Source organism: Pithys albifrons, chromosome 5, assembly GCF_047495875.1.
Source record: "Pithys albifrons albifrons isolate INPA30051 chromosome 5, PitAlb_v1, whole genome shotgun sequence".
NCBI classification, from domain to species: Eukaryota; Metazoa; Chordata; class Aves; order Passeriformes; family Thamnophilidae; genus Pithys; species Pithys albifrons.
This window is the reverse complement of record NC_092462.1, coordinates 25,663,297-25,683,463: the sequence shown is the minus strand read 5'-3', so window position 1 is coordinate 25,683,463 and position 20,167 is coordinate 25,663,297. Positions and strand designations below refer to the sequence as shown.

Sequence of the window (20,167 nt, the reverse complement as noted above, 5' to 3'; positions counted from 1 at the left end):
TACAGTCCAACAAGATAAACTCACATAATCTTCTCATTCACGTGTTGATGTGTGTCCTCAGGCATAAAGTTTCTGCTCTGGGTTTAACAGATTATACCTATGAATGGCTTCTCTTTCATTATGAACTTCATTGAATAACTAAGATATTTTGAGGAATATGTAGATTTCGGGATTATAAACAATTTCCAGAAGGAAATTCCATCTTTTTGCCAAATCAAAGGTACAGTAGTTACATTTCAGTGAGATGTCATTGTGCTTTATCAGGTCATATTCATTTCAGGCCAAACACTATGAAAACTACAGATACTATTGGGTTCATTTGAAGAAAAAACTATTCACAGTGGCCCAGACTTTCACTGGCAAAACAATAACAAAAATAAATACCGCTACTGTTATTATGAAAGATATATCCATTTTTAAGGGGGGAAAAGTGATTTTTTGGGAAGCTATTCTGAAAAAGAGAATTATTAAAATGGATCTCTTCCTGTTTTGAGGGTGAGTGGTTGATAGTATTTGTCTCCTACCCACCCTCCCCAGTCTCTCTTCTCAGTTCCAGGCACTTAACTTTTCATGGAAATTGATGTGACAGCTCTTACTCAGATAAAGCTCTGCTCACAGTGATTCCTGTAAGAAATACTGATTTCTTTTTTTCTATTTTTGTGAGTCAGAGTATCTCAGATTTACAGAGGATCCCTTCTTTTCTGTATCAGAGAGGGTAAGAACAGAGTAGCTCAAGTAAAATCCTGCTTGAATTCTGAAATCTGACTTAATTTAGTGTATGAATTGTTGATTGTCATGTTTCCCTAGGTATTAGATAGCAAATCTGAGGTGCTTGAGAGACCTCCATCTAGGCCATGAGTGGGAGAGTATTTATCTTGCATATTGACCTTGGCAGGGCCTAATGTGAATCTCCTACACTCAAAAGACAAAGAATTTTATAATGCTGAATTGCAGAGCTTTAAGTGCTGTTAGCAGGACATGAATTCATATGAGAGTGAGGTTTCTTTTGGATGATGGCACTGTACCAGTCAGGAGGGTATTGCAAGGGTCAAGTAATTTTTTTATTAGAAAGGATCTGTTCAGATAAAAAATATCCTAAAGAAGAGAAGAAAATAGTATTTGAGGAGTTTGGTCTGTTAAAGCAAATGACATGTAGGTGGGATTCCCCAGCACAGAAAGCTTCCTGTTCATACATCATCTAGTATAAGATCTCTCATGGATCACAATGGTAAAGTATAAAAATATTAATTAATTAATGTAGCATCACCTATTTGGACACTACTGACTTTCCAAAAGCAATCTTTCCCTTAGAGTGGCATAGGAATTTCCCCATCAATTCTTCAGATGTTTTCTAGTTTGAGAGTCCAGTGCCTTCTCTCCTGCCACTTTGTGGCATCACTTTTTAGTCAGCACAAAGGTGGCGTGAAATACACCCTGAGCAAAGCTTGGCATTTGGCATTCAGAGAGTGCTGATGCTAAGAGTAGAACAGTGATGAATTGTGTGATGGGAAGAGCAGCCTAGAGGCATCTCTAAGAGACACTAATCCAGGGCTGCTGTCAGGCTTTGGCACAGAATCAAAATATCCCAGAACTGTCATGCAAGAAGCCTCATTCCTGACTACTCATTGCAGTCTGTAACCTTCTGTTATTTTCTGCAGTAGGCTGCGTGATTGTTCAGTCTTAATGGAAATCTGAGACCTGTGGAATTTTCCTAACAACGAGGCAGAATATTGGTAGTGGTAATTTACCTGAATTAGGTGGATGTTGTTACTTACCATTTATTTCTTGATCATTTTTTCTTATCTCTGTAGCAGTCCTTGCATCTGATTTCCACTGTGGGAAATAGATTGATCTCAGACTGAAAGAGGAGAATGGGCTGTAACTGAAGGCTTGGCAGTGGGCATGGGGTGCCCTTAAGCCCTCTGAAATTTAAAGTTGCTGTAGGAGCAATTGCAGGAAGATGTTGCCTGTGCCAAGAACAAAGCAGGCAGACAACTGTCAATTGATGTTTAGGAATGGATTTGCTAATAAAACCCTGCCTGCAGGGTGGTGCAGGCAGACTTCATCTTGTTCCAGTTTCAAAGCCAGTGTAGCAGTAGCAACAGGGAGCTTGCACAGGCTTCGGTGCTTCTCTCGTGAGCCCAGTCCGGGTATTGAGCTGGTCTCACTAGTGCTAGCTTTGGGAACACAGTGTCTGCAATTACAATGCTGCCTGGCTTTGTGCACCTGTGTGAAGCAGGAGGAGATTACTGCAGGTTAGAGGAATGCTGAGAGCAGCATCAACAGTAGCAAAGTGACTGCAAAGTTTGATTAACCAGGAAAGATCAAAAGAGCTGCAGGACTTAAGTTTGGCCAGGTTATTAAGACATGACCTGAACTATACAAAGAAGTTTTGGATGGTTTCCCAAGAGGAGGAGCTTCAAATTAGCTAAAACAAACCTTCTGGCTGAAGGTCAGGAGAAGTACTGCAGTATTCACTGCAGTGAGCTCTCCAGCATCTGTTTACATCAGGTACCACCTGGAGATGCCAGGCTCTGCCTCCTTGTGCCAGGCACAGTTTGGGTGTACACAGAGGTACAGTCTGCTTGTCCATGAAGAGGGGGCTTTCAAAGCTCACCTGGCAAAGCAACAGAACAGATACTGTTTTGGAGTTCTGCAGGAGAGGGGAGATAGGTAGCATGAGCTATTAGGCTAAACAAACTTCGCTTTCTGTGATTTTGGCTTAGAGCATGGTGGGTGTGTATAAACACTCCACATGGTATTTTTAACTAGCTCATGTTATGTTTCTTTGAACTCTCAAAATGTCAGGAGACTGAAGGCTTTTGTTACAGCAAACAGAGCCTGACAAACTGCTGAGAATTTGCACCTGTGAAAGGGGGAAAACCTGGCACTAGGGGAGGTTTTTCCTTCTTAGGTAGTGCTTGCTGCACCAGGAAGCCCCAGGGAGGGGTTTGGGAGGTCCTGCTTTCCCAGCACTGACGAGCTTTGGCGGCACTTCACAGGCAATCTTTTTTACATGATTTACCTAAATGCGTAAATAAGTTTATACCTTTTTATGTATATGTGTATGTGTTCCTTCTATGTCAGTCAATGTGCATATTGGAATTGGCTGCCTAGAGGCGTGTTCAGCTTGTTATCTGTTGTACTTCATTGTAGATTGTTCAGAAGAGGTTGAAAGTTGATTTTATTTTTTCATTTCCAATGTCTGTGAGAACAAATAGAGAGTCTAGAAAAGTAGATAAACCACTGGAATTATTGTAAGCAATATTGGCTAGAGGAAAAAATGCTTACTTATTTTTCTCATGTAATTTTGCTCTGTTTTGTTGAAGTCCTTCCTGTTTGGACTCTGAAATTAGGTATAAGTTGATAACTTTTTGTCTGTTGATTTCTCATCCAGCAGTTGGTAGCATTCAGCTTTAGAGAGCTCTGCAACCCAGCACCTTTTTTGTTTCTGTAAGTTTGATGTGGAAGAAGCAAAGTTAATTTTGTGATTCTGACATATGCGAGAGTTGAATTTTATTTCTTATTCAATGAATGATACTGGAATTCAGGGGGCAGAAAATTAGCTGATGTAACAGCATAGTTCTGTTTGAACTAAAGCCTTTATTATAACTTTGCTGTCAGATGGATTTATGTGAATGTCCTTTCCTAGCATAGCAGTAATACTAAGTGTGGTTGTGCTGTCTCTGAGTCAGTAGGTGAGCTCCAGGAGGAAGGTGGTACCAATGGGTGTAGCTCAGACCTGCACTTATCTCACAGTATCTGACATTCATCTCCCCCCTAGGACAGAGTAGTTTGAAGATGGACTCATTGAGTAGAGGGCAAAGAACATTAACATGCAGGAGAAAAATCTTAATTTTCAAAATCCACCATTACCAGTTGTTGAACTCCATTGCATATCAATAAATTAGGTTTTGACTTGAAAGAGGCTTTTGTCTAAGGGTGCATTTCCAGCAGCAGAGTGACTGTGACAAGATGCAAACCAGAGGTATGAGAGGTTGCTCCAGAGCTTGGCATGTCTTGTGGCCTCACAGACACTGCTGAGAGCAGCAGCAACAGAGCGGGTTAGGGTGAGGAGGACAGGTGGCTGCAGACTTGGTCTGGCAGGTACAGAATGTGGCAAGAGGCAATTCTGTTTTCATGAGGGCATGTGGCCACTCCCTCTTGTCTGGGCTCAGGCAGAAAAAAGCTGATTTTGTCAATAGGAGATGGCCAGAAGTGTAAAGGGATGGGAAAAAAGAAATGGGGTCAGGAGCTGGGAGTGAAAGGTGGATTTCATGGGAGTGCTCTCCCCTAGCACGGACCACGGGCAGGCAGAAATAAATGGTATGTGTGAATAGAAAATAGATGCTCCTTGCATACTTAGGAGTTTAACTGAGGGTTCAGACGTTGAAATCAGGGGGAGGAGATATTTGTCCTAATTTTAATCTTTGTTTATATTTACTTAGTCTTAGAAAAAATGTTTTGCATTTTATATGAGAGAGCAAGTACAGAGGAGAGAGAACAGCTAAGTGCTCTGTGTCTCTGCCTGTTATTTTAACAAGAGGTCCTCAAGCTGATATGGGTTTGTATCATCATTTGCTATGAACTCTGTGCTTCTTTTAAAATTACTAGCCAAGTCACAAACTCATTTTACCTGTCATCTCCTGAGATGAAGGGAACAGTATGATTGTTGAAATGGCTGATGTTGGTGCCCCTTTCTGAATTTAAGCTACTAATCTTATTTTTTCAGGTATTTGTTATTACATGGGCAGGCAACATGTGGGTTTAGGTTCAGTTTTTGCTTTTTGAAACATTGGAGAGAAGTACAAGTTTTTCTCTTCTTTTTTTTAGTATGCAGGAGGTCCAAGATGCAACATTCAGGGCAAGGACATTTCCAAGATGTAATGGAGTCTTAGAGAAGGAGCTAAGATGGTTTCCTGACAGGTCTGAGCTGCTGCCCAGGAGAAACAAGTGATAGAGGAAAGGGTACAAAGATAATAATTGGTTTTTTCTTTTGACAGATGGTTAATCTATCTGAATTTGGAAGTCAGGAGGCAAAGATAGAGTAATAATAGCAAAGCGTGTTTGAAAGAATGCCCTACTGCTTTATAGGTTTTAGGAAAATACCACAGGAATGAATTTTTTAAAAATAGCTCAGCGTTGCAGGCACAAGGGGTGTGACTTTGGCTGCAGGAAAAAGTTGTAGCTTCTTAGTTCCTAAAGTAAAAAAATTCCTGTTTGCTTAGTATTTATCTCAAGGAGTAAATTGGCCTCTTGTGCCAGAGAAAACAGTGTTTGGGTTCAGCAGGTCCTGAGGCAAAGAAACTTTATTATTGTTTGGGCAGGACCTGGCAAATGCTGCCAGGTGCAGTGCTTTAACCTAAATTGAATCTTCCTGGTAGACAGGGGGCCTAAACTTAAAAGTGTGCAGCTGAGGATAAAGGCTTTGATAGCCTGTTTTTCAACCAAAGCTCAAGACCACAGCAGCAACACAGAGCTGGAAGATGGAGAGAAGGTTGGGGTCTTGGAACAAACTGGAGGGTAAAAGTGCAGCTGGAGAAACTTTAGAAACTGTGTCAGGAGGAGGAGGAGGAGGCAAAAGAAGAGGAAAAGGAATGGGGTTGAGAGGCAGCAACCTGTACAGAGAGTGGGAAGCTGTATCCCCATGGTGTGCTGCGGTGAGCACATGCAACTACAAAGCATGCGCACACACACACACCATGGGCAAGATAAAAAACCCCTCCAGTTCTGATTTCACAGCCTTATCTACTTGACCAAAGATTCGATTATGCTTAGAAGCCACACCAGTGCCCGCTCTTCTGCTGTCAGTGGAGTGTACATGTCAGGATCTCCGCTGTTAGGGCTGTCTTGGCACTGTGGGGTGGGTAGTTCAGGAGGAATGTTGCAGTTCAACTCTTTGATATAGGCAAAAGACTTTGTTCATTTTCAGATGCAAGAGAAATAGGATTATAAACAATATCTTACTTTGAGTAAAACCTCCATTTACTACATCTACCTTGACCCTCTGCTTGGATGTTTGTTCCTGGAGCACACACAGTGAGTTTGCCAGCTGCTTGGCAAGGGACAGGGGAAATGCCTATTAAGAATTAACTAGAAACTGAGATAAATCACATACAAATAGCTCAAGGAACATGGTGAATTCATCAGTGTCTAACGTACTTGCTTGTCTCATGGCTGCCCAAGTTCCTCTGTACTGTGTTTTGGTTTTCTTAGCTCTGTACAGCAGCCTTCTAGATGCCCTGTTCAGCAGTTCCTTCAGGAGAGAATGTCAGATGCATTTGTTTGAGCAGCTAAGAGGATTCATTTCAGACAGAAGCTTGGTATTTTGTATGGTATTAATGAAGAGCCTGATCTTGTGCCACAGAAGCCAATGGCAGGGGCGTCTGAAGTGTCTTGCTGACTGTAATGTTGTGTCAAAAGGGCCAAGTCAGAGGTCCAGGATTCTGGAACTGAAAGACAAACTAAATTTGTTTCTAAGTTTCTCCCCTTCAATTATGCTGCATAATGGAAGCTTTTAATTGTCTCTTTTAACTAGCTGCTGTTGCAGGTTAGGTGGATTGACCTGAGTATGCTATGGCTGTGTGGACAGTGTGTAGCAATAAGTTTGTGAGTAAGTTCAAGTAAATGGCATTTGCTTACCTCGGGGTGCATGATACAAGCATTTACTCACCTTACTTACACCAGTATTAATGTGAGCGTGGAGAGGTGCACAGAGAAAATTCTACTTGTCCTTTGAATGTGTTCAGGGAGCTCATGGGCAGCCTCACCCCTGGACTGAAAGGCTGGTTGGCAAAGCCTGAAACCACTGCAGCAGCCTGTGCCTGTCCTGCTGCAGCTCTCTCAAGCTCTCTTATGAGTACATGCTGTTTCTCTTCCCCAAAAGGAGTTGTTGTCACTGAAATGTGAAGCATGGGTTGCCTGTATTGAGTGTCAGGACAGAGCCATCATTCCAAGAATGTTTTTAATAGCAAGGTTTGAAAATCTCACACATATTATTTTGCCTGCTGCAGGATTACCTTGTCGTTGCTGTTGGCAGCCTCATGTGGTTTGGAGATGCTGTGTTCCCAGGCTGTTCCAGGCAGACTGGCTGTTGGAAATCTCACCAGGTTTTGTCAGTGCATTTCAAGGTCAGAAATGGAGTCCAGTTGTTTTGCCACTGCACTCTGGTGTGTTGCAGGATTGCTTGCATTCCCTATTTGTGCTCCTGTTTTACCTGTAGTTGCTTCTTCAAAGATCATAGTTCAAATCTGTTTCCCACATGCTCAGTGTATTGCCCTATTTGGGGGTTTTTGTGCCATTTGCTACCTGAGCCCCAGGACCTAGTGCAGTACACAGGGGATTTCGATCGGAGCAGCAGTGCAGAGGGTGGTACTGAGTGGGTCTCCTCTGCTGAGAGTGTCTCATTAGGAAGAAAGCACACTTCCATGCCAGGGAAGGAAAAGCTCCTTACCTTCATCACATGGTGTGAAAGTTTGAATTTGCCCAATGTCTTTAGTAGCATAGGTGATACCTCTGACAGAACTTCAGAGAAAAATGAAGAATGTTGTACACATTAGGGACCCCTTGGTCCCTGTCAGCCACAGAGAGTGGTAGTCATTGTGTGTTTGTGGTGATACCAACATACTTTGAGTTGGCAATGGTTCCCTCTTTGGCAGACCCACTGTGGAGCAGCTGTGTGACAACCTCAAACACAGGATCTGAGGAAAATGTGCTTTAGGAGTGGGCTGTGCAGTGTTTTGAGTGGGAGTGTCTGTATGGATATGGGTATTATGTACTATCTAACTACAGGGCCAGAGGACAGTCCCAGGAATATTTAACTGACTGCCAAAACACTGGCCTCCATGGAGTTCATGGAGAATTAATTTCTGCGAAAGCTGTTGTTGTTACAAACTGAACCATTTTGAAAGAAAAATCTTTCTTGAACCAAGTGGAATATTATGTGACTATGCCACCAAACCTGAGTGGTTTTGCACTATCTATGGAAGCCTAACATTACCAGCTTTCTTGCAATAGAGAAAGATGGGCACTCAGTAAGATACACATCCAGTGCTTTTGTTGTTTCAAAGTTGATTTTCACTGAAAGGCTTTTTTTTTTCTGTTCTTTGCAGTTCAAAGACAGAACTGGAGTGTATGCATGCCCCAGTAATCCTACTTCATACATAGGGGGATTCTGCCTTGAACCATCCTAACCAGGGGGAAAAAAATCTGCTGAGTCCAAGAATGAAGTTTTTGACCTAAAGCAGGAGAAGGGGCAAAAGGCAAGGCCAGAGGTGATGTGGTCCCCCTCTTCTGCCAGTGCACCAGCAGTACCAGAACAATAATGGTGTCTTCCTGAAATTCTTGAGTGTCAATCTCAAATTTTAGCACTGGCATTGCATACAAAAGCAGTAAAATCATTCTCTGAGTACACACTGTACTTTGCCTTTCCAGGTGTTGTTCACACCCAAAATGAACAACAAAAGTGTTCAGAATGAGAGCCTGAAGAGAGAACATGGGCTGTTGAAATGCATGACAAGATAAAACCTGGGAGAAAAATGTGACTGAGAACTTTACTGCCTGAAAAGGAGCAAAATGTCATAAATTAGAAGGTTAACAAAAGTTACTGGAAATGTGCTGTAGTAACTCCTGGTCAGAAGAAGGCAGGATTTGGCTTTATCATAGAGAGAAGTGTTCTTATCCTGTGTGCCAGATACATGTTGACTTCCTTGCTCAAACACTTAATGCAGACCTTGGCCTACTGGACATGATACGTATGTGTGTGCCCATGCACACATAGTATATGCTATCATACATAATGTTTCTGGTATGTAGAGTACAGAGATGCTGTGGAGATGACCCTTTTGGCTGTGCTGTCTGTGATGCCTGTGGAAGAGTGGTTTGATGGCAGTGGAGGCTTGTTTCTGGGTCTTGGGGAGATCTTCAATAGCTGGATTGCAGGAAAACAGTAAAGTGGCAAAAATTTAACCATATATACAGAATGACCTTAAATATATTAAGAAGCAAACTGAGGAAAAATAATGATGGAGTGCTTCTCTATAAAGCTGGGAATTATTTCTGCCTTTTTCCAGAAAATTCAGCTCTGATTTGCTCTGTTGTTTGACATGTTATTAAGAAATTGAGAGATAAATCTATGCTTTTGACATGTATCAAGCACAGGCAAGCATGATATCTCATCTGGCTCTCCACTGTGAAATTGGAGACATCTTAGAAGAAAAAAGGCAACCTAACATGAACAATCCACAGTCCAGTGAGAACTTGCATCCAAGTAATTGGATCAACTAGTCTGATCTCAGTAATGTTACCCAAGCTGTTTATCAACTTAAAGAAGAGAGATAAATAAAAAATAACCCACTTACTTATTTTTCTACAAAAAACAGGTTATCTCAGCCCAGAGCAGCCAGCATATAACACTGTCTAGAGGACAGTTTGTTTCAAAGCAAAGGAAAAGGTTTTTGGAAGAGGTCACATAAGTGCATAAGGAGAATTGGTAAAAGAGCAGCTGGAATGTGATTTGATTCATTTTGGTCTTAAATCCTGAAAACCCACATGGAGCTGGTTTTTGAACTCTAGAGGTGCTTCAGTCTGAACTGTTGAAGTTGTCTTTGTGGTCCCTGATGGTCTTTAGTCTGTTGGCATCTTCCTCTCAAACAAATGGAGCATTATGGACATTGCAAGTCCATTTCCTCACGTATTGTGGGTCAGTTTGATGCAGTAGGTGAGTCTGAGCATGCATTACCTTTCAAAGCTTGAGGAGATTGCTGTGATCTTTCAAACCACTGCTGAAACTTACTACTAAAATGTCTCATATTTATTTCTGAAGTTGCAGGTTCACACCAATGCATCACTCAGCTTTTTTTGGTATTTTTTTTTGTTTTGTTTTCAATTTGTATGGAAAATCTGAATTCATAAAGCATTGTTGACTATAGGACATCAGGGTAAAACAGCAGGTAAGAAAGTGTTTTAACCACCAGGAAAACTGATAAATTTTGTTTGAGAGAGATATTACAGATCTATATATAAAAATTTCTTAAGATTTAACTGAACCTTGCTTGCTAAATAATTACATTCATAATTAAAATTTTAAAGGCAGACAGTTATAGTTTATCTTGTTGCATATCTTTAAAAGTAGAGTGAACAGGTTTCAAGGTGACTGTCACAATGCATAGCTTGATCCAAAGTCTCTAATTTTAGCAATCTTTCTGAAAATTCCTGTGCCTCATTTGCAGGGAGAAATATTCTCTAACAGAGGCATATGGTTTGGAGGCTGATGCTACTGTGGTGCTCCAGCACAACAGAGCAGGATGATGGAAGGCTCATTCTTCTGCTCAGGGTTGTCTTCTCATGACTATCTGACTCTTATTAGGGTGGTTATTGTAATCTTCAACTGCAGTAAAACCAGGGATTTGACCTCCAAGTCTTGGATAATTTATTGAAGGAAACCTAGGGAAGCTGTTCTCCAGAATGAATGGGCTTCATTTCATTGAAAGAACTCAGGGCTCTAATGAGAGGTGGGGGGACTGTATAAAATGGAATCTGGTAACAAAAATCTTGTCTTGGTCCCTTCCATTGTAGTCCCTTTGATGTCAGCAAATGCATAAATGCCAATGGTTCTAGTATTTGTCATGAAGAATCTTTATGTTCAGTCTTTTTTGGGGAAAAAGGTTTAACATGTCTCAAGTAAAACATTCAGTTAGAAGCTGGAAAGAAGTTATACGGTACATCTGTTAAATGTTTTCATATTAACAATGAAATTTCTTCTGCTTGTGTAAGTATCTAAGCAGGAATTTCATTTGGCACAGTTACCTATTTATTAAACCCTAAGCAGGAAGGGCAGCTATAACTTACTTCAGAGGAAGACCTCAGGCCATATTTTCATCCCTTTCTCGAGGCTCATATGGAAGTGGCAGTATCTGCTCCATGCTGGCTGAAGTATGTGTGGCTGTGGGAAGCTGCTTGAAAGGGCCAGCACAGCAAGAGGTGGAGAAGGATCCCCACAGGACCACTGAGTGACCTCACCTTGTCAACACACACAGTGTCAGGGCCCATCAGCGGGAGAGGTGAGTGACTTACAGCCACAGCAGCTCTGCCAGAGTTCACCAAGGGGCCTCAGTGGCTGCTGGGACTGCAGTTGTTACATGGCTTTACAGTGTTCCTTGTTCGATTGTGACAATGAAATGCAATGATAAAGGACACCCCCCATCCTTCTGCTATCACCCTGCTTCTGCCTACCATTTGAATTAATTCAGGTTTCTGGGTTCTGAGAACCATTTGTAAAAGGGGCTAAAAACTTGGACAGTGTTACAGAGGTAGGAGATAGGTTTCTATTTTAACCAGAGTGTCTTAATCTCAGAAAAGTGATGTCATATGTGGTAAAGATCATCTTATCCACTGTAGATGAACCAGAAGCTGTTAAATTACCTGTGAAACTTCTCTTTAAAAAAGTTAGGTTGAAAATTGTCATTCTTCTTTCTGAATAATACATATAATGCTCTCATTATATTATAGTGAAGTGTATTTTGATTCTTAAATCTAGTAACGAGCTATTTCACTCTGGTTGTATTGTCATATTTTGGCACACTTCACTGCAATAAAAGGGAGATTTTTCATCTAGAAATGAAAACAAGATTTCCAGTTAGTAGCAAGTAACAGTCTCCTTTACTGATTACTTTAAAATAAAGACAAGGTATTTCAACTATTCACAAATATTTCTGACATATCACAAAGTAACATAAGAGAAAAAGATTATCATATTTGAAGCAAAATAGTTTAAAATTTAATGTTTACAAATGCATTTCTTTTTTTCCTTTTCAAAATGTTTGGTGATACAGTTTTGCAGGAGACTCTCTGTTTGGTCATGTACAGTTCTGCTGTACACACTGTGCTTTGTCCTAGGGGACAAATGAGAAAAGTATTTTCTAACTGGTACTTCATCAGAAACGGGTTTGGAATATGACAACTAATGGTCTTGCAATTTTATCTCTGTACTTTGTGCAAGACTTTACATGCATTTTTTTAATGATAGTTTTATTACATGATATGCAGGTGACGTTTATTTTACACTGTACTTAAATAGTCAAAAGATCTGAGACCTATTTATTCTACATATACATTTTGAAGCTTTAAGGCTGCGTACCACTAACAACATTTTACCACTCTTTTGTCATTTTCTTAAATGTTACAATTATTTTGTCAAATTTAGAATTGTTAGCAGTGATAATGATGCCCATTTAAAAAATCCCAAACCAAACAGAATTTCCTGGGAAACTGAACACTACGTGCATGATACGTAACTAAAAAATTAGTCCAAAGTTTTGAAAAATATTTAGTTCCAACTAGAGCTAATAGTTGTTCTAGTTCTAAAGGATAAAATGTTGATTATATACAGAAGGTTGGATGGAATATGGACATTTGACAAAGATCACTCAAGGCATTTCACGGTCTGAATTGTTCGTACAGTGTTAATGCAGATGCCCTTTCTGCTTATGCGTAGGCTTGTGCCACCTATGGGAAGGGACATTGCTGGTGGTGTCAACGGGATCAACTCCAAGTTCATCTTCTCCTGGCTGCTCAGTCTTCAACTGAACCAGGAGCTTCTTGCAGCATTGAGAGCCCTTTAGGGCTTGCTTCTGAGCCAGATGCAAACTTGTACAGCATTGTCAATGCCAGTTTACATCAGGTGAGTGTTTGGTCTTTTGCCTTCAGGACATGAAAAACTGCACCAGCGTTTTTCAATGAGCACCATTAACTGACTTTGGTAACTTGGCACAAACAGCAATATTGAAGAACATGCTGAACTCCTGTCTTGTACAATAAGAAAGTACAGTTGCCAATTACCTTGCAACTAGAGGCTGTAAATATTAAAAACATAAATAGTTAACCATACACATATACACAAAACACAGCAGTAGCAATATTACAGGATGCAATGCCTACTCTATAGAACTGGTTTTTGTTAATATAAATGCAACAGCAAAATAAAAGCTATTTAATATAAAGCAAACCCTTCTTCAAAGGCCAGTGGCAGTAAGCCACATTTCATGTCCAGGCCTTCACTGATCCAGTGTGACTCAAGCTAGGTCAATCCCACTGTCTGTTAAATCTCATCAGTGAAAGAGTAGCACTAGGGCAAGATAATGACTGTCAGTTAAGACTAAAACTTTGAGCTGGAGCTTTCTTTTGCCACCATTTGTAATTAATTCTCCCTTTTTCACCAGTGCTTTTTCTGCAAGCACCACACTTAACAGGGCATAAAGTTATTACATAGAAACTACGATTTAAGGGTAAGGATTAGTAGAAAGAACCAGCCTGAGAATGGATTTCCTGAATCCTGGGAGGTGTTCTCCATGTATTTAAACGAAGTTTCCTTGAGGTTGCACTTAGCAGACCACGAAGAACTTGTTGCTCTCCCACTTTTTCTTCTTTTTCATGCAGTTCTGTTTCAAAGCTTGGTAGGAATCACATGAGAAAGGGTAAAGAAAATGACTGTGCTGGTCTGTTGTCTTTGCTAATGCTCTTCATAGCAGCGTCCTCTCCTCAAGATCACATCATCTAGTCCAATATCCCCAGTTCTTCCTTTCCCTTTCTCCCCTTTGAAAATAACCTAAGAAAAGAAATAGAACAACTTGAGTAGGGGCAGGGGGAAGAAGAGTAAAATGAAAGAAGCATTGGTTAAAAGTCTCAATAGTAAGAAAGCACAGGGATAGGCAGTTGTAACTGACTCAGAAAAGCTTATTTGTTCTGCTTGGAATTATGGCTGCATTTTTCTATTTCTGATCCTCTCCCTTCTTCATTTTGGCAGGATCTTTGTGAAGACCCAGCAACTCAGGAAAGAGCTGCTGCAGCTACACCATCTCCTGAGGTGAGATGAACTTTCACAGAAGAGAATCTCTACTGCTTTCTGCATCTCATTTCTGCATTATTTTCATTGTCCCTCATGGAAACACATAAAATCCTCTGTATTCTGAAAAATGTTGCCTAACAGAGGAGCTTTCCATTGCCAAAGCTCATTGCAGCTTCTCAGGTTTCCAGCAGGCCCCTCTAAAATAACTAGTGTTTAGTTGGTTTTGGCTTTTAATTAGCTAGAAAATAAAACCTCCATATTTCTGCCTGATTTCTCTGTGGCAGAGGCCTTCCCTACTTACCTAGAGTTTTCCCTCACTGCCTGGTCCTTGGAATAAGTGTCACAGTGGTTCTGGACAGCAGTCCTGGCTTCCCCATGCTGGCTGGAGAAGATCTCAAACTTGCCTGTGCCATGAGGCAGCTCTGGTCTGTGGTGTGGTGACCAGGTATGTTGGCAAGCCCTGCTGACAGCTACAGCTGAGGTGGGGACAGGGAACAGTGCAAGGGGAACTGCTGGTCTAGCCTGGGACCTCTAAAACTCTTTTGCTTTTCTGTCAGACAACAGTGTGATACACTGTTATTGAGACAGTCCTGAGGACTACCAGAAACATGAAACTTAGGAAAAAAATACAGGTAAGAATAGGGCAAATATGTAGTTCACCTGTTACAAATGTCCACATTCTCAGTCTGACATTCTTTTACAGCTAACAAAGTCAGGTGTCTTTGTTACTGTTGCTGAGGTAAAGTTTTATGAAAATTATATATACTCTATGTGTCTTGTAGTCTGCTACCACCATGAACATTATGATGTGTGAGCTTTTCAGACTACCTGATATCTAAGTGGGAATAAAACAGGCCCTGAAGGGTCCAAGCCCATCCTTCAGATCTGAAATAGAAACTAAGGTAACAAAGGTAAGCAAAGGTTGAAGAATAACACTGAGCTTTTGATATCAGTTTCTCTCCCAATAATTCTCAGAATCACAGACTATTCTGAGTTGGAAGGGACCCACAAGGATCATCGAGTCCAACTCTTAAGTCAATGGCCCATACAGGGAATTGAACCCATGACCATGCCATTATTACAACCAAGTTTCAACCAACTGAGCTAATCTAAGATTCCCAAGTATTAAAAGATTCTCCACAGCACTTTAGATCTTTTTTTACTTGCACTAAACTGTTTTGTGTTATGGTCATAGTTAGGTCATCAGTTAACTCCTAGGCCAGATCAGCTGCAGGTACACTGAAGAACATAAACACGCACCTGACTGCACATGTAACCTCCCTATATTACCAAAAAATACTTATTTTCGATATCTTTACCTTGGTTTAGCCAGTTACTACGAATCCACAGGGGCTGATACTTCCTATTTCGTGGCACTGTATTATTGTTCATGAGGAATCCTGGTACAGGTTTTTTTGAAGTCTACATACAATGTCTCTGTCCATTGGGCTGCTCTTTCCTGTGTGGTGACTCTCTTGAAATGGGCTGTACAAAGCAGCTCAGGAAATGACAAAATAGCCTTTACTGTGAGTCTATCGCTGTGAGTGGATTTGGGGGGGAGTTTTGCATAAAACTAATTGAAAAAAAAAAGCACGACTCTTATATCCTCAATGTGATTCCATTGGCAGAGATCAAAGTAGTAAAACACAGACTGAAATTGGACCCAGAAGACAAACAACTCCGTGCTACACCATTTAAGTGTCTTCAGCTTCTCATGCAAAAAACCAAAAAGCAGCACAAACATCAGTACTTACACTCTTGATGCCTTGTCCTCGTAAAGTTATGTGTGTGTGTCTCCAGCCATGGCCACCATTTCTTCCCCAAACAGCTGGTCCGTGAGCACCATTTTTCCTTACAAAGACTTGGAGGGCACCGGAGTGCAGTCCAGGCACTTTATGCCTAAATGACAGGCACAAGTCTCCAGCATGAGCCATGTGACCCAATGGCAGAATGAGATGTGCTACTCCTCCTTCTTTGCCTTTGGGATCAGAAATGGTAAGATACTGTCCCCCTGCAGTGGAAAAAGCAGTTTGTGGGGTTTTGTTGGGTTTTCGTAATGCTACTGGCTTGCAGAACCAAGTGTACAAGAGCAATAAAAAATTTACAAAAATAAGGTACAGTGAGTGTTAAGACTTACAGAACCAGGACTGGTGCATCTGTCTCCTGTAGGGTAAGATTTACAATGCTGCTCTTTGATTTACATCAGCACCTGGCTAGGTGTTGCCCATCTAATTTTTTGACAACTAAAATTTCATGTATTCCTTCATTTCCAACAACCCCTTAGTGACTGCATGATTTTAAACCCACAGCAACATTAAAGCCACTGTGTAAATTTATGCACCTTTCAAGCTGCAGTGTTTTTCTCTTGGATAGATGAAGGAAAAGACCAGAATGAATGCTATCATATAACTGAGCTATGGTTCTGTCTCATTCCTTCTGTTTGGGAACTGTGTTAACAGGTTAAGTCTCAAATCATATGCATTTGCAATGGCAGATAGCCTTTTTTATTTAACCATAATTTAAACTCTTAATTTGGATTAGATACAGAAAGACAGAAGCAGTAATGATTTCAGCATGACTATTAACCCTGAAGTCTACTCTAAAAGTAGGAACTTGTCAGTGAACATACATCTTAATTCAAAATCCTGTAATTATTTCTGATCGTGTATGAAGTAAAGGTGCCTTCCAGAAAACACTTGGAACATGAGAAGCTGAGACTCTCCAGTATGGCAACATTCATTAAACTTTAAAAAAAAAACCAACAACCCAGCATTCAGAACAACACTAAATGAGACTTCACATCTTGGAGAAAACCCAGATCTGTACTTGTGCTTTGTACTTTTCATTAAAACTTTTGCAAAGTGCATGGTAACTTTAAAATCTGAAATTACCAAATGGAGGAAGGTTCACTTTTAAAAAATAAAAATTAAAAATACTTCTTATCCTACACTGAATCTAAAATCATCTTTTTTTTGAGATCAGGTTTTAGATCTTTTTTAGTCAAAAAATCCAAGTTTAATGAACTTAATAAAAAAAATCTCAAGTGTTTAAATGAACTTAGGGTAAAGGTGGCATTTAGGCTCCTTACTTGAAACCAATGAGGTAGAAATGTTGGGGGTTTGTACTATTGTTGATGTACACAGTCTTTACTCAACTATAGGACAAAAAATATTTTTTATTTAAATTTTCTCCCTGCTGTACCTGAGCTGTACTTTTTGAAGCCTTCTCTTTGAAAGTCACAATGATTTCCCTCAAAAGCTGTGAGGTTTAATGACACTGTACCCAGGCTTGTCACACACTTAAAAGGAAAGCCAACCTTGTCTCCAAGTCACTACTTTTACATGTTTTTCAGTTCTTTGGTCTCAATGAGATTTAACAAAGCAAAGTATTATGCTGCTGTCTGGGCCCCTAGATCAGCATCTGTTAAAGCCTTTTGGTGGGTATTCTTTCAGGTTTGTTTTTTTTAAATTTATTGGTTTCTTTATCAAGGCCACTAACTGCTAAAATAATCATAATAGAGTTTAAATAACTGTACCTATTTGTTGAAGATACAATTATATCACTATAAAAGTACTGACTTGACTCATTAACTGCATTGGTTTCAGGTAGTTACTGTAACTGAATCCAATCAATAGGAAACAGATTTAGGTAAGCACAAAGCCAATGTATCTGTAGGCAAGCCCCTGCAGGAAAAGGTTCAGCATTTCCTGCATGCAAGATAAGCTTATAAGGCTTCAGCACAGCACCTTTCAAAATGCAGATTCTGATAAACCAATAACTAGCAGACTTTGAAAGGTTAAAGCAAACACTCAGGAACAAGCTGTGAAAATAAATCCCTGCAACAAGGTATTCCAGACAGGAGGGAGTGGGTGGGTGACTTCAAGGGACTAGTTTTAACAGGTTATGTCAACAGCAGCAGAACATACACAGGAAACAAAAAACTGAGCTTGTCCCTGACTACTGGGAAGCAACACTAGAGAAAAGTCTGACAAAAAAAGCCAGTTAAAAATCATGGGTTTGGAACTTAATATGTATTAACAACAATTTTTGAGCACAGATACTGACTATACTTTGAGTGAAAGTACTTCTAAAGCCATTGTTTAAAAAAATGTATGAATTATGTGTGATCATTTTTTAAATGCCAGTCTGCAAGCAGGAGAGACAGTTACATGTTTTCCCATCTACAAGAGAAAGGAGCTCTGCTCTAAGTCATTCACAAGAGTTTTTAAGTGTCATAAAGAGCATCTAAAATACTAGAACATGCCTATGGGTGGGGAACAGGCCTGCCCAGAAAGTGAAGGCAGCACTTCCACTTAGCCAGCTAAACAGCCTGGAAAAGGCACCAGCTCACCTGCTGCAGTCTCACTGATGGCAGCGTAGGACAGACATCTGGGACAAGGTGGTGCTTAAAGAAAATGGCTCTCAGTGCCCTCACCCTCCCTCATCTTAACCTATATCAGTTTGCTGCCTGAGAGCGCAGTTCCTTCCGAAGGCTGCCATCCCCTCACATAATGTGAGCATTGTGCACTTCAAAGGCTGCTCTCCTCGGTCTGAAGTAATCCCATCATTACGGGGAGCCAGAGATGTGTGTCTAATCCCCAGCACTGTGGGGCAAGCACTGCTGGGGACAGGGTGTGCAAGCAGGGACAGCCAACCTCTCTGTGCCATACAGTGACATCAGCAGGGGACAGAACACGTCCCTCTTCCAGCAGCGTGGCTGTGCACTCCCCCGGGACAGCAGAGGTGTGGGGGGGATGGGTTGGTGCCTTGGCTGACCACCAGTACCAAGGCCAATCTTCTTGTGTTCTGCAAGCTGCTAGTGCACACTCCCCTGAAATGTTCATTGTAAGGTCAATTTTACCATCACAAACGATCCCATTTTCAGCAGCCTCTCCACATAAGCACAACTTGTGTGCCTTCCAGTTACTTCACATTTTTCCTATATACAGATTGCTGTAGTTTAGAGTAGAATTCAATAAAATCAAACAGAGGTTAAACTAGAACATTATATTTGGAAGCAGAACAAAGGCTATTTTCAGCACTTTCTATAATTTTGCTAGTGATAGGGAAATATTTATGTGTACAGGGTAGTTTGAAAAATAAGATTTGATTCACCATAAATAGAAGTTGTCCTCTAGTCCACATTTTTGTTCTTTGAGATTCTTTTAAGAAAGATAAACTTTTGCTAAATACATTTACTACTCCTTCACAGACTTTCCTATTTTAAAGACAACAGCTATGATAAAAGTACAAATTTTCAATTGCTCTTTCATGTTGGGAGTCCTCAGTTTTGACTTTTATACACAGAAGAGGTGTGGGTGTGAAATATATCCTGGAATTAAAGGGAAGAGAATTGGTGTAATTTGTTCTAATGCAGGAACTGACATCAACCTCAAGCCTGGGCAGTTCTTCAAGCGCAGGATATGATCACACACAGATAACTCACCTGATGCATCTCTCACTGGTTCCCAGCGCAAGTTGTCATCGTTGTCCTTGATCCATCCACACAGTCCACTATCAAAATTACAGCTGTGTACCAGCACACCTGGCAGAACAGAGCAGGAGGGCACCAAAAAAAAAAGTGCTTTAACAATTCACACTATTTTTGTGCTAAATTTGTAAGGAAACAAAACTATAACTGTTCACATAGGAAGTGGTTTGGGTTTTTTTCTCTTTACAAAGCAGTTTCAACAAGAGGCATAAGATGTAGGAGTCCTGTAAAAACGTATTAATCCCCAAGAAATCAAAAACTCCTAAACCCTAGGCCCTGAATAGGAGGCATGGTCTTTACCTGGGTCATCATTTGCTTCAAATTCATCGGCAGTAATCCCTCTTTCAATTTCAAGTATTTCAAACAGATTATTGCTCACTCCAGGCTGGCGTGGAACTGTGAAAAAAAAAATGAATGAGATAAGGAAGTAGGTCACTAACTAACTTTCACAAAAACCAGCAGAGCAGCTCTGGGCATTGTGCTTTTCTTGGAGATTTCAATATATTTAATTATATTAGACATGAAGACTCCTAAGCTTTATGCCTGTGTGATTTATGATTTATGTTGTAACATTTATCTGACCACTGTAAAAGGTGATTCCAAGTCTCCTAAAGGCTCTTTGAATGAAAACTCCTTTTTAACCACGGGGAAAGCTTTAACCTTGAAGTACACTATTCCGCCCCAATTGTATTTTTAAAGGCAGTGGTTTCTCAATAAAATAAAGCCACATTAAAGCCCTTGCTCAGCCCTTCCACAGGCATTTATAGGAGAACCTCAACAGGAGGCAGCAGTACTTGGGAAAGGTTCCACATGCATTAAACTTTTGAAATGCA

At 40.6% G+C, this 20,167-nt stretch overlaps 1 protein-coding gene across 3 annotated transcripts in view; it reads right to left on the bottom strand.

Annotated features, from left to right (window-relative positions):
- Positions 1–11,635: 11,635 nt before the first annotated feature.
- NPNT (nephronectin) overlaps positions 11,636–20,167 on the bottom strand; it is a 54,836-nt gene continuing 46,304 nt past the window's right edge. For all 3 annotated transcript variants that reach the window (XM_071555957.1, XM_071555960.1, XM_071555958.1), the window contains 4 exons: positions 19,635–19,730; positions 19,290–19,388; positions 15,598–15,854; positions 11,636–13,603 (listed from right to left, as the gene is read on the bottom strand). In XM_071555957.1, coding sequence (XP_071412058.1) covers positions 13,508–13,603; positions 15,598–15,854; positions 19,290–19,388; positions 19,635–19,730 — 548 coding nt within the window. In that variant the 3' untranslated portion in view covers positions 11,636–13,507. The remainder of the gene's footprint in view (positions 13,604–15,597; positions 15,855–19,289; positions 19,389–19,634; positions 19,731–20,167) is intronic.